General features: G+C 36.1%; 1 protein-coding gene across 4 annotated transcripts in view; it reads right to left on the bottom strand.

Moving 5' to 3' along the window:
- DMTF1 (cyclin D binding myb like transcription factor 1) overlaps positions 1 to 12,337 on the bottom strand; it is a 44,658-nt gene that overhangs the window by 6,618 nt on the left and 25,703 nt on the right. For all 4 annotated transcript variants that reach the window (XM_046669236.1, XM_046669240.1, XM_046669238.1 and 1 more), the window contains 6 exons: positions 9,883 to 10,040; positions 8,749 to 8,781; positions 7,735 to 7,844; positions 5,210 to 5,438; positions 3,886 to 4,037; positions 2,066 to 2,275 (listed from right to left, as the gene is read on the bottom strand). In XM_046669236.1, coding sequence (XP_046525192.1) covers positions 2,066 to 2,275; positions 3,886 to 4,037; positions 5,210 to 5,438; positions 7,735 to 7,844; positions 8,749 to 8,781; positions 9,883 to 10,040 — 892 coding nt within the window. The remainder of the gene's footprint in view (positions 1 to 2,065; positions 2,276 to 3,885; positions 4,038 to 5,209; positions 5,439 to 7,734; positions 7,845 to 8,748; positions 8,782 to 9,882; positions 10,041 to 12,337) is intronic.

Raw genomic sequence — 12,337 nt, 5'->3', positions numbered from 1 at the left:
ATTTTTAATGTGTAGTGTTTGTTAGTTTATTATATTCCGTCTATAACTTCTCAGTTTGAAAGAAATGTGACACCTTTAACTAAAGAAATGCACTTCATTCATGTTATTTCTCTTACTAGTTGATGGATTCTTAAGATCATACCTGGAATAATTTGAAGTGATTCCAGACAAATACCCTAAATCAAGGGTAAATAAACTATGGCTGGGGTCAAAATGTGGCTCAAGGATAAGAATGGTTTTTACAATTTTAAAATTGTTTAAAAACAAAACGGGAAATTCCACAGAGACCTATGTGGCCTGCAAAGCATCTAACATACTCATATTTACTGCTCTGGCACTCAAGTTTGCCAATCCCTGACCCCTAACCTAAAGAAAAAAACAATCATGAGATTTTAGCCTGAATGCCAAGAATAATGGGTGTGTTGTAAAACTCTTAACTATACTCACATTTCTTGCTGGAAAAAATAAAATTATTCTAAATACTTTTAAAAAGCCATACTGTGAATGAATATTAAGGTACTATTTATAAAGTGTTTGCTGTTTTCCCAATAAGTGTCATCAACCCAATAGCCAGGGAAAGTTGTAACAGTCTCCGTGCACAGCTGACACATAGCCAATAGTAGTTCTCTTACGGTAGACTAGTAATTGTAGTTGCTCTGCACTTTTCAAGACTATAAAATAAAACAAGCAAGGCCAAAGAAAAGAAATTCTTCATGCTTTATTATACTGGTAGAAAGCCAAAGCAAATAACCAAACTTAAAATAGAACTTTTAAGAATAAGATAGGCATGACTGGTTTAAAATATCTCTAAAGAAACCTTGAGGGCTAGACTCATGGCCAAATGACTAAGTTCGTGTGCTCTGCTTCGGTGGCTCAGGGTGTCACCGGTTTGGATCCTGGGGGTGGACTTAGCACTGCTCATCAGGCCATGCTGAGGCGGCATAGTAGAACCAGAGGGACATACAATAGAAATATACAACTGTACTGGGGAGCTTTGAGAAGAAGAAAAAGAAGAAGATGAAAAAATAGATTGGCAACGGATGTTAGCTCAGGTGCCAATCTTTAAAAGAAAAAAAAAAAAAAAAGAAAGAAACCTTGACAGTCATTGCATATTACAGATATATAGTGTTAATAGCACCAGTAGGTGGCCCAGTGATTCTCAAACAGAAGATCATAGGGTACACTTCAGAACCTGTAGGGTGTTTTTATTTGTCCTAATGACTGAAAAGCACTACTAGCATTTTGTGCGCATCCTGCAGTGTGTAAGACAGCCCTGCCAACAAAGAATTGTCCCCCACAAAATGCCAATAATCCCCTGGTTGAGAATAATACACAGTGATTGCTATACTCTTGGCAATGACCTTTCCATAGGCAAATAGCATTATGTAGGGAAAAAAAGATGGAGGTAACAGTAAGTGAAGCATAATATGGTTCTGAGAATTTTATTCTTATTCCTTTTCTGTCACTCTGTAATGGAAAGAGAAGTAGAATGATCAACTTGGCTTACATCTTATGAAATAAATTTCCCCTCTCTGTAACAATTGCTGAGTCCTTGTATCTCATTTAGCACAAAAAAATGTCAGAGGCTAGGGAAAAGAGAGGGGTAAACACAACAGTTCCCATAGGGAACTGGCTCTTTACTCCCGTAAGAAAATCTTTTTCAACCTCACCAAACCCATTTCTTTCACATACCACTTCAAATCCATTCCCAATTTCTGTCTCTTCTGGCGAATTACTACAAAGGATGTGCCATCTTATGACCTCTACTTCCTTGCTCAAATGACTATATTTTACATAGTTTTCTATTAATCATTAATTCCTTATAACATCTAGAAAGTAAGATGATTTAAAACTTTTTAATGGCTGGGCAGTTATTGGTCCTTCTGTCACACATTCTATCCTTTGTGCAAATATTAAGCTAATTAACATAAAATGCCTTAGATCTCCTTTAATCTTTCAACTTGGATAAATTTCTATCAACATTCTAGAAGACCAAAAGGTGTCAGAGCCATTAACCAAATAATGTAGGTCAAATAGCAAGGAGTCTTGAGGTTCAAACACTTACAGACATGGGTGATCTGGACCGGAATCTGTAAGGCTGTCATGGGGCTTGAAGAGATGGCTGTAGTGTCTTCCAAGCGGGCAACTCTGATCTGAACATGCTGTACGCTGGAATTGGAATTACTGTTTGGAAGTCCAGATCCTGATTTATTCTCCAAAAGCGTTGGGTTGTTTTTTTGATTCTCGTGTAACTGTTTAAGACCTTTTATTAAGACTGAAGGGAGATGGGTAGACAAAAAGAACATTGATTCTCTCCGACAGACCACCATCTAAGCAGCAAGGGAGGTGGAGGGGGAGGGTAGGGAGGGAAAGTATTTGGAATAAATAATTGTATACTGGATGTGCGATCTTACCAAAATAATAATCAAAATATTTTAAAACTACAATCTGTCCAGAAATTTTTGGGAACATTATCCATCACAACAGATTTAAAAATTCATAACATAGTACTATTCTTGCCATCTAAGAGACATTTAAAAAATAGCTATTGTGAGGAACATGGAAATAAGACATTTTCTATATCCTAGGGCTTCTTGATAAAATTCTCACTATTTAGGAAGAATATTAGTAATGCTAATGGCTGGCCCGATGGCCGAGTGGTTGAATTTGTGCAGTCTGCTTTGGTGGCCCAGGGTTTGCCGGTTTGGATCCTGGGTGCAGACATGGCACCACTCATCAGGCCATGCTGAGGCGGTGTCCCACACAGCTCAACCAGAGGCACTCACAACTAGAATATACAACTATGTACTGGGGAGCTCTGAGGAGAAGAAAAAAAGAAAAAAGATTGGCAATAGTTGTTAGCTCAGGTGCCAATCTTAAAAAAAAAAAAAGAAAAGTAATGCTAAGTAGCCTATTTTCATTTTTAAATGAACAGTGTACTCCAACCCTCCCTCCCCCCACCAAGACTTGAGCACTTGACTGTTTTAGCCACAGCAAGAACATACTCAGTGGGTGGGAGTCTAACTCACGACTCCAGAGTAGCAGCTGACCTTTTCTGAACAGTAATATGCAACCACTTTGAGTTCCTGTTCATGAAAGCCAACTCTAGACTTGCCCTCCTCCATTAGTCATGATAAACTACATCTGTCAGGTGATGCTGCAGTCTGGTTGGATTCATGCTACATTAGTATCCATTCGTTTGTCTGGTTTTAATATCAGATTTATAAATCTATAATTGGGTGTTTAATTTAAAAAAAATCACATTTTCATCAAGCCAAAGTTCCTCAGCATTTAATCTTCCTTTGGAAAAATGGGGGAATGAATTCGATTACCTAAATTAAACAGACTGTCCAACTTAGTTTTAGTGCCTAAGCGCAAAGTAGGCAATGAAGTAAAAAGTGGGCTATGCCTCACTTTTAAGCAAACCCAACTTAAAATCTAGATTTACATAACAAATGAAATTAGAAATTTACAGAGCCTTTGTTCTAAAAAAAATCAACCCGAATTTATCTAAATAACAAATCTAGTTAAGATTTTGAGATTATTCAACTCATAAAAGTTGATTTAAACTTAAGTTTTCAGAAATAAATCATGGTACACAATGAAAATATATATGTAAAATTTATTTCCTCTTCATAGTTTATGTGAGAGAACAAGAATGTATGCAAATGTATATGTTTTCATCTTAGGTGCTTTAAGAATTACAAATCACATAAACTTCTCAAGGGAAGAAAAGACAAGTATCCAAAGAAATAGGGCAGTTTAAGCGAATATCTACTGTGATTCATATTTCCTTAGCTGAGGCAAAGAAGTTCTAACCTCCAACTCAGAAGGAGTAAATATGATAAGACGAGGGAAGGACTTAAGAAGCAAATAATACATTACCAGGGAACGAAACATCCTTATGGTTTGCAATTTGCCTTTTGATGGTCCACCATTTACTTCGAAGCCACTGTGGTGAACGGACACTGCTCCATCCCTCCGCTAACAGATCCCAGTTTATGTCATTTTCATCAGCTACATCAAGCTCTGCTATCCTACAGGTTACAAATAAGCATGTGTTAGATGTTAATTTATTTCTCCATAAGAATGCTCCTCTGACTACACGTGATGGCACTGGCAATAAAGGGAATGGCAGGTTATGTCATTGAAAGGATTTCAGGAGTGCAGACCTGCATCCAGAGCTAAGAGCTATGAGATATCGCCAGCAATAGCCTTTCGTAAACGGTCAGAACCACATGAAGCACTGTGAAGGAAAGGGAGTAGCTACAGATTAGTATAGGATAAGAACAGGTTTAGTTGTAAAGTATTCTGCAATGTTTTATAGTCTAATATACTAAGTTATTTCCTGGAGCTTTTCTGTTTTTAAAGTGAACAAAAATGTCTAGAAATAAGCTACTCATAAAGATGACTAGTTGAAAAAAAAAAACTAAAAACAAAACCCAAAACAAAATAAAAAGACAGAAACAATAATTCAGCAGCAACCAAAAAAGCACAACCAACACAATAGTACGACCAAATTTGGGGTTTTAATAGTCTATTCATTTTCTAGCTTTAACAGTCATGAGGATTTTGATTTTCAGTAGGGAACAGCAACAATGACAGCTTTTATTACTTCAGTGTCTCAAATGTTTTCTTGCCGGTATTTTTGCCCATTTGAGTCACTGAGACTTAATGGTTAAACCAACTAATTTAAAAAATAAGCTTGGGATTATTTTTTTAAGGCTATGTTTGGATATGGATGAAACGGAAGTGTCTGATTTGGTCCAGTTTGAAGGTGTGGGGTAACTGGACTAGACCCTCTTCTCGGCAATCTTAGCACAGTATTAAAAGATCGAAGGGCATGGAGACTGAACAGCTCTCTTACCCTCACCGTGGTCCTCCTAGGCTAGGACTGAGGCACACTGGTGGGACAGCGGAAAAGCTGCACTGCCGCTGCCTGTGCCGTACCTGTCTGTGGATATAGAAGGGACTCTAGTCTCCACACCTTCAATCTGGTACTTTGCATAAGTACTAAATCCACTAAAGAGGAGCAAACACCAAACAAAAAAGAGCTCAATATGAAATACTTAGGATCTTAAAGAGTGGCTCTATATGGAAAGGATGGTTTTCAGACATTAGGCATCTAGGGAAACCAAAAAAGGAAAATCAATCAAGACATCCACAGCCATTAAGCAGTTTTTGTCATTAAAAGATGTAGGACACAAACCTGAGGATGAGATTGATTTCATCTTCCTTGGTCCACTCAGTACCTCCACTCTGTTTCCAGTTCAGGTAGTTGAGCCATTTAGAACGACACTGCTTTTCTGAGCGGGTACCCACTCGTTCTGCCACAGCTGCCCAAGACACACCCTGTGTGACTATGTCACCTGGCTCAGTGCTGGTCAATTCATGAACCACCTCTGCAAGTCTCTTTTCTTCTTCTTCAGTCCATTTCCCTAAAAGAAGGAAATCATCCAGGCTACTACTGCCACCTTCTCCTTTTTTTGCAAATCAGATTCCCTTCGGTTCCAAGGACTGATAGGAAGTACGCAGTAGTACTAAAAGTATTTCTGAATGACCCTTAGGTGGGAAATTGCATATACCCATAAGACAGTTGCATTTTACTAGCCCATTAAAGTTCTTAGTACAAAAGAAAATATAGAATCCTAATAGAAGTACTGACTGACTCTTTAAGAAAGAAACACTACCCACAACATAACTAGAAAGCATTATGAACTCTCAAGTTATACTAAGTCCTAAGTGGGAAGAGCTTCACTGATGGCTTGATGGACACAGAAACTCAGGCTTTTTTCTTAGTCCCACGTAAGATTCCCTGCTCTGCAGAAGTGCAGTAAGCTCAACAGAGACCATTACTTACAGGAATAAATGATGAGGGAGAAGTGGAATAATACCTATGGCTTCCCCTCATTTTAGTAAAAATAAAACCTAGGTTTATACCATCTCCTTTCCCTACTATCCCAACTCCAAGCTACTGGGATGAAATGTAAGTCTGAAACTGGTACTCACGCATATTTTTTTTTTTTCCTGCTTTATCTTCCCCAAATCCCCCCAGTATATAGTTGTATATCTTAGTTGCAGGTCCTTCTAGTTGTGGCATGTGGGACGCTGCCTTAACATGGCCTGACGAGCGGTACCATGTCCGCGCCCAGGATCCGAACCGGTGAAACCCTGGGCCACGGCAGCGGAGTGCTCGAACTTAACCACTCCGCCACGGGGCTGGCCCCTCATGCATATTTTTATTCCAAGTTTTCCTGAACCCATAAACCCACTAATAACATCAAATGTTCCTCTTGGTCTTTTCTTGAGCTTGAGCAGAAAAACAGAAAGGAAAAAAAGAGAACTTTTTACTTCTTCCACTTCTGTTTCCATTTTATTACCAGTAGCTAAAAACTTGTAGAAAATTTCAAAAAAGCTATGTGCCTGCTTCAGGGATTCATTCATTCAACAATATTTACTGAATATCTATTATGTGCTAGGCACAGCTCCGGATACCATGTATTCAAGACAAAGTTCTGCTCTCCTATTTTAGCGTGAGAAGAAAGGAGGAAGAGCTCAAACTGTGCTGTCCCATGGTGTGGTACAAACGAGAGAATCCTGATCAGAAACAACGCAAGGAAAGGAAGCAGGCAGATCAACCCCTCAGGCTGGCAATCAGGGAATGGCACGGTGTTTTTCCAGATTATGCTAACAAAAGCGGTTCTGTACTCACAGCATCTTACGAGGACCTCTGGGGTCCTATCCTAAATCTAAACCTCCCATTCCTGCTTCCTTCATTAAGCTGTCATTCACCACAGCATGACAAGAGTTGGGAGAATTTATATTCTCACTGCCTTGGAGGCAATAGTGCTGGTGGAGCGGTTAAGCAGGAAACACTCCCGAGTCCACTTTAGCAGGGTACGGGGCTGAGGATAGAAAATACATTCTCTGGAAGCTCAAGCTTAACTGGAGAACTATTTTTTTATTGAAAGACTAAGGATAGATGGTGGATCCTTCAGAGAACATTAGAGCTAACAGGGAACTATGAGATCACCTATTCTAACCTCTTCATTCTACAGAGGAAACTGAGGCTCAGAAAGGTTAAGTAAGAATTAGTGGCAGAGCCTAAACACTGTTGGTCACAAAGGTTAGGTTTAACAGTATCATCAGTACATTTGTATACATTAAGAGTTAAATACGCATTTGTGGTATGGCCTGGGGACTGAAACACCAGTCACAAGTTTTTTCTATGGAAAAATATACTTCGAGTTTGAAAATAAGCAAAATACACAGAAACCTTTAGAACACAGCTTCTTCCTAAGTTGGGACCCGCCTGCAACTAAAGTTTTTCATAAAACTTTGATAAGCTATTGTTAATACAGCTAAACAGGTAGAGGGGTTTAAATTAAAATTATTTCCTGTATATATGTCTTTAAAATACCTGCATATAAGCCTTAAAAGAAATACTTCCCCAAGTGGAGCAGTTTTGAATTGCTGCAAAATGGCAACAGGCTAGACCTAAAACCTTTGAAACTAAGGAACTGTTGTGTCCCTGTGAACAATGTTACCTTACACAAAAGCAAAAAATAAAGGACTAGTTGGATCTATTAAGTTTGAAGAAAAAGGAAGACTAGAAAATAAAATTTGAACTAAAGTGAATGACAAATTTCTTCCCAGAACAGCAGAGAAAGCAGTATCTGAAGGGGCAGGAAGCTCAACTGGTGACAAAACCACAAGCAGCACCACACACAATACCTGTGTTGCAAGTATCCTTCATCAGTCGGCACCGATCTTTGACGGAAGATGCACTTCTTCCTAGCGCCGCCCCTATTGTTGCCCAGTCATTGCCATGCTTTATCCGGAGCCTAAAACAAGAGTCTGCCAATCAGCATTTGGTTCAACTGTTTCCTCCCTTTTAATTTCATCATTTATTCTTCATTCTTCTTCTTCCCATTTGATTGGTTTGGAAGTTGTGGGCAGCAATACTTTGAGAGCCAAAGTTTGAAAGTGTGGCCTTTTTTTGGGGTCCACAGTTGTCTGTGGGTGAAAAAAAAAACAGGCAGCAATTGCCTTTTTCCTGGGTCAGAGAAGAAATAAGTAACTTGGATATGTGTTCAAAAAAGACCAAATTTCCCCTCAGGTTATTGATACAATCTCCCAGGCAATCCCCAGATTTTTCCCTTTTGAGTATTCCTAACAAGCTCCTCAGATATCTGAAAAAGTTTGACAAGTCCTTATCATCATAAACAGGATCAACTTTCAATTTTTCTCATGATCCATACAATCCATTAATCCATACTTAATTGCCCCAAGTCATGAAGCAAAATTATATTTCCTGTGAAATAGCCATTATAGGGTAGAGTCAGCCCAGACATTAAGTGAAACATTGCCAAGTCACCGTTCTAAACTAAGTCACATAGCACAACCCTGGTTTTGATCCTGGTATTTAAGTTTCCCAAATGTAGTCTTCAGGCCACCAAGGATGGCCATCGAGTCTCTTCTGTAGCCCCTATTAGTGGTCTAAGGATGCATTTCATTTGGTAACTGACAACAGGAGGAGACTAAATTTATGGGCATGGCTACTCTGTGCAGGTATGGATCTGATAAGTTCTATTTATGATCAATCATGCTTAGCAGCAGGAGTAATCTATACCAGTCTACCAAAAATCTCTTGACATTTTCAAACTACAACTTTCAAAAACATAAGACATTAAAAAACATTAAAACCCAACTACCAGAATTAATGAAAAAAAATTTTTTTAAACTTACTCCTTGAGCTTTTCAATTTCTTCAGGTGTATATCTAGAAATTTAAAGAAATTTAAAAAAAGATCAATTAAAACAAAGAATACTAAAAACTAACAAAAATCAGAATTTCACTCAGAGAGGCAAATGTTAAGTCACTTAGCATAATGACAACGTTTTTAAAGTAACTAATTTCAAAGTAGATGAATAAAAATTAAAATTAATGCTTCTATTTTCTTTTAAAAAACAAATATTTTTAGCTATAATTAAAGAGAGAACTGCACAATTTTCTCTAGGAAAATTGAACATTTAAAACATATTTACTTCTATGCTAACTCCTCCTTTATTTCAAAATTAGGTTCAGGCACTCTAATATCATAGCTATTCCGAAAGATTTATGAATGACATCGCAAACCAGAGCTAAAAAAAATCTATGATAAATTCTCATGAGGCACTGAAAAATTTAAAATTCTCTTCATTTCGTCTACCCATGCATGGACATCTCACACACTCTTGCTTCAATATAAAGACCTTATTGTTTAGTGGGCAAGTACTCAATACAGCCAATGAAATGTTTTTCTTTTTTTTAAAAAAGCAGTATCTAGTAAGCCATACTATTACTACCTAAAATTCCCAAAGAGAAATTAAACATATGTCAATAATACTATATAATCAATGCATTGAAAATATGATGTGTTCCCATAAATGTCACCTATAACAGAAATCCATGCATTGTATCCAGAAATTTAGTTGTTTTCCACTATAGTTTTAAATTAAAAAAAAAAGAGTCACTGACCTAGAAAATGCTATATATAAAAATGAATATGAAAAATGTTATTTAAAGTTCATTTCACACTTCCTAAATCTTTAACCACTATTATACTTTTTATAATGTTAGTTTACTACAAAGCAGACTTTGATATATTAAGTCAGCTAGGTCTTTAACTTATATGATTTAGATTCTAATTTCTAAAAGGGGCCTTATTATAATAAGGTTTCACCATATTCACATCACGACCTGGAGGAAAAAATATTAACACAACAGTAATTCATAGCTGTCTCCAATTAAGGCTTTGATCATAACTATTTAAAAAAATGATAATTCCTTAAATATTTCCCCTGATTACATGAAAACATGCAGTATTACAAGTTTTCATACTTTCCCACATGGTTTCTGTCATCATACATGCGAAGCACTCTTCTATAAACTGCAAACAAAGGCCGGTTCAGACCCCATGCTATAGTCCTGTAGAAATCTTTTCTTTCGTCTTTTGACATCTCAAAGATGATTTCTGTGGCATCTTTTATTCCGCGTGCCTAAATGGGTTACATTTCTTTGATTTAGGGATTTCTGATAAAATGCATATGGATATACTACGCTTTTTAAAAGTTGTTTTTTTATGTTAAAGATCATCAATGGCATTTAGAAAAATAATGTATTGCTAATTCATTAATAAGTCAATTATAAACTTTAAAATACTTCTCTTTTAAATATTTAAATATTTCTATTTTAAATTTCTAAGAGACAATAAAGTGATACTTAAATGTTCCAAAAATAAATGGTATTAAATTCAATAGAATCAAGTTCTGTCAACCCCTCTTAAAATTATAAAAAATTGAAGCCTAAGGAAAGTAGAAGAAAATCATAAGAACAAAATTAATGGAATCAGGAATCAAAGAAAGCAGAGAAAAGATAAGCAGTGCTAAAAACTGGTTCTTTGAAAAGATCCATGAAGACTAATAAAATATGAAAAGATAAACTTATGGCAACACTAAAAAAAAAAAAGACAAAACAATATTAGAAATGAAAAATGGGGCCTAAGTAGAGATGTACAGAGATTAGACAGTTGAACATTATGAAAATTTTATGGCAATAAATTTGAAAACTTACATAAAATGAATAAATTCCTAGAAAAAGTCGACTTACCAAAACTGACTCAGGAAGAGATAGAAAATCTAATAAGCACAGACCATCAAGAAAATTTAATCAGTTATTAATAATTTTCCCACAATGAAAACACCAGGCCCAGATGACTTTACAGACAAATCCTACCAATCAAGAGAAACATAATTTTGATTTTAAACTATTCCAGAGTAAAGAAAAAAGGGGGAACATTTCCTCATTCATTTTATTAGGCTAGCATAACCTCAACAGCAAAACTAGATAAGAAAAATTTCAGAAAAGAATTTTCAGGCCAAGCTCATTCATTAACACAGATCCCCCAAATCCTTAAAATATTTTAGCACACCGAACCCAGCAAAGTATAAAAAGATTAATCAATGCAAAATGTGAGCTTATTCCAGGAATACAAGTCTGTGTTAATTTCAGAAAAATTATTACTGTAATTAATAACGAGTAGAATTATGAAAAAAAAGGTAAAATCTCAATAGGTGTGGAAACAGCATTCATAAAATTCAACATTCATATATGATAACACTCCTGGCAAGTTAGGATTTGCTGATAATCTGATAAAAGAAAAATATATAACAAGTATAAAGATCAGAAAAGAAGAATCATTTACAGATGTTATGTATGTAGAAACCCCAAAATTTATGAAATAATTATTTGATTCACAAGAGTATTTAGCAAGGCTGCTGGTTACAAAATCAATAATAAAGTCATTGGCATTTCTATACAAAGCTCAAAAATCTTTAAAAATTCTCATTTAAAATAGCATCAAAATTAAAAGCATTAGGACTAAATCTTAGGCAAGTTATGCAAGTCCTTTATGGAAGAAAACATAAAACTAATAAAAGACATTGAAGAGGAACTAAAATGGAGAGTTATACAATGTTCTTCAATAGGAAGATGGAATATTGTAAAGATCTTAATTCCCTTCAAATTGATGTACAGATTCAATGCAGTACCAATAAAAACTTCAAGAGTTTTCCATTCTTTGCAAACTGACTCTAAATTTGTAAGGCAAGAGGAAAGGGCCGAGAACAGCCAAGAGATTCCTGAATAGATTTGCCCCATCAGATATAGGGACTTCTGAAGACAGTGCTATACTGGTGTAGGTATCGCCAAACAGAATCTGGGAACAAATCAGAATTCCTAGAAACAAATCTGTGGAAGCCTGACTTAGGACAGAATGGACACTGTAGATTGGGAAAAGGCTGACATTCCATAATGCTGCTGGGACAAATGTCATGTCATCCATACAAAACAAAACTAAAAAAATCCCAACAACATTGAAACCCTATCTCACAACTATAGGAAAAAATCAGTGTGAAAGGCAAAACTATAAAACTTTCATAAGACGATATGTGAGAATATCTTTATGCCCTTAAGGCAGAGGAGGATTTCTTAAACAAGCATGCAAAACATAAAAGTAAAAAGATGATTAATTTTTATCTTGAAATTAAGAATCTTTGTTCATCAAATGACAGCTAGAAAGAAGGAAAAGACAGGCCACTAAATTGGGACAAGGTATCTGTAATATAAATAACCAAAAAACCATTAGTCTCCAGCATAAATTAAGAACACCTAGAAAAATGAAAAAGAAAACCCCACAGAAAAATTGATAAAAAGACACACAAACAGGAATTTCAAAGAAAATATGTAATCAGAGAAATACAAATTAAAGCCATAATAAAATACCATTCACATCCAC

The sequence above is a fragment of the Equus quagga genome, chromosome 8 (assembly GCF_021613505.1).
Source record: "Equus quagga isolate Etosha38 chromosome 8, UCLA_HA_Equagga_1.0, whole genome shotgun sequence".
Classification (NCBI taxonomy): domain Eukaryota; kingdom Metazoa; phylum Chordata; class Mammalia; order Perissodactyla; family Equidae; genus Equus; species Equus quagga.
Note: the sequence above shows the minus strand (reverse complement) of the source record. Positions and strands in the feature narration are given on the sequence as shown.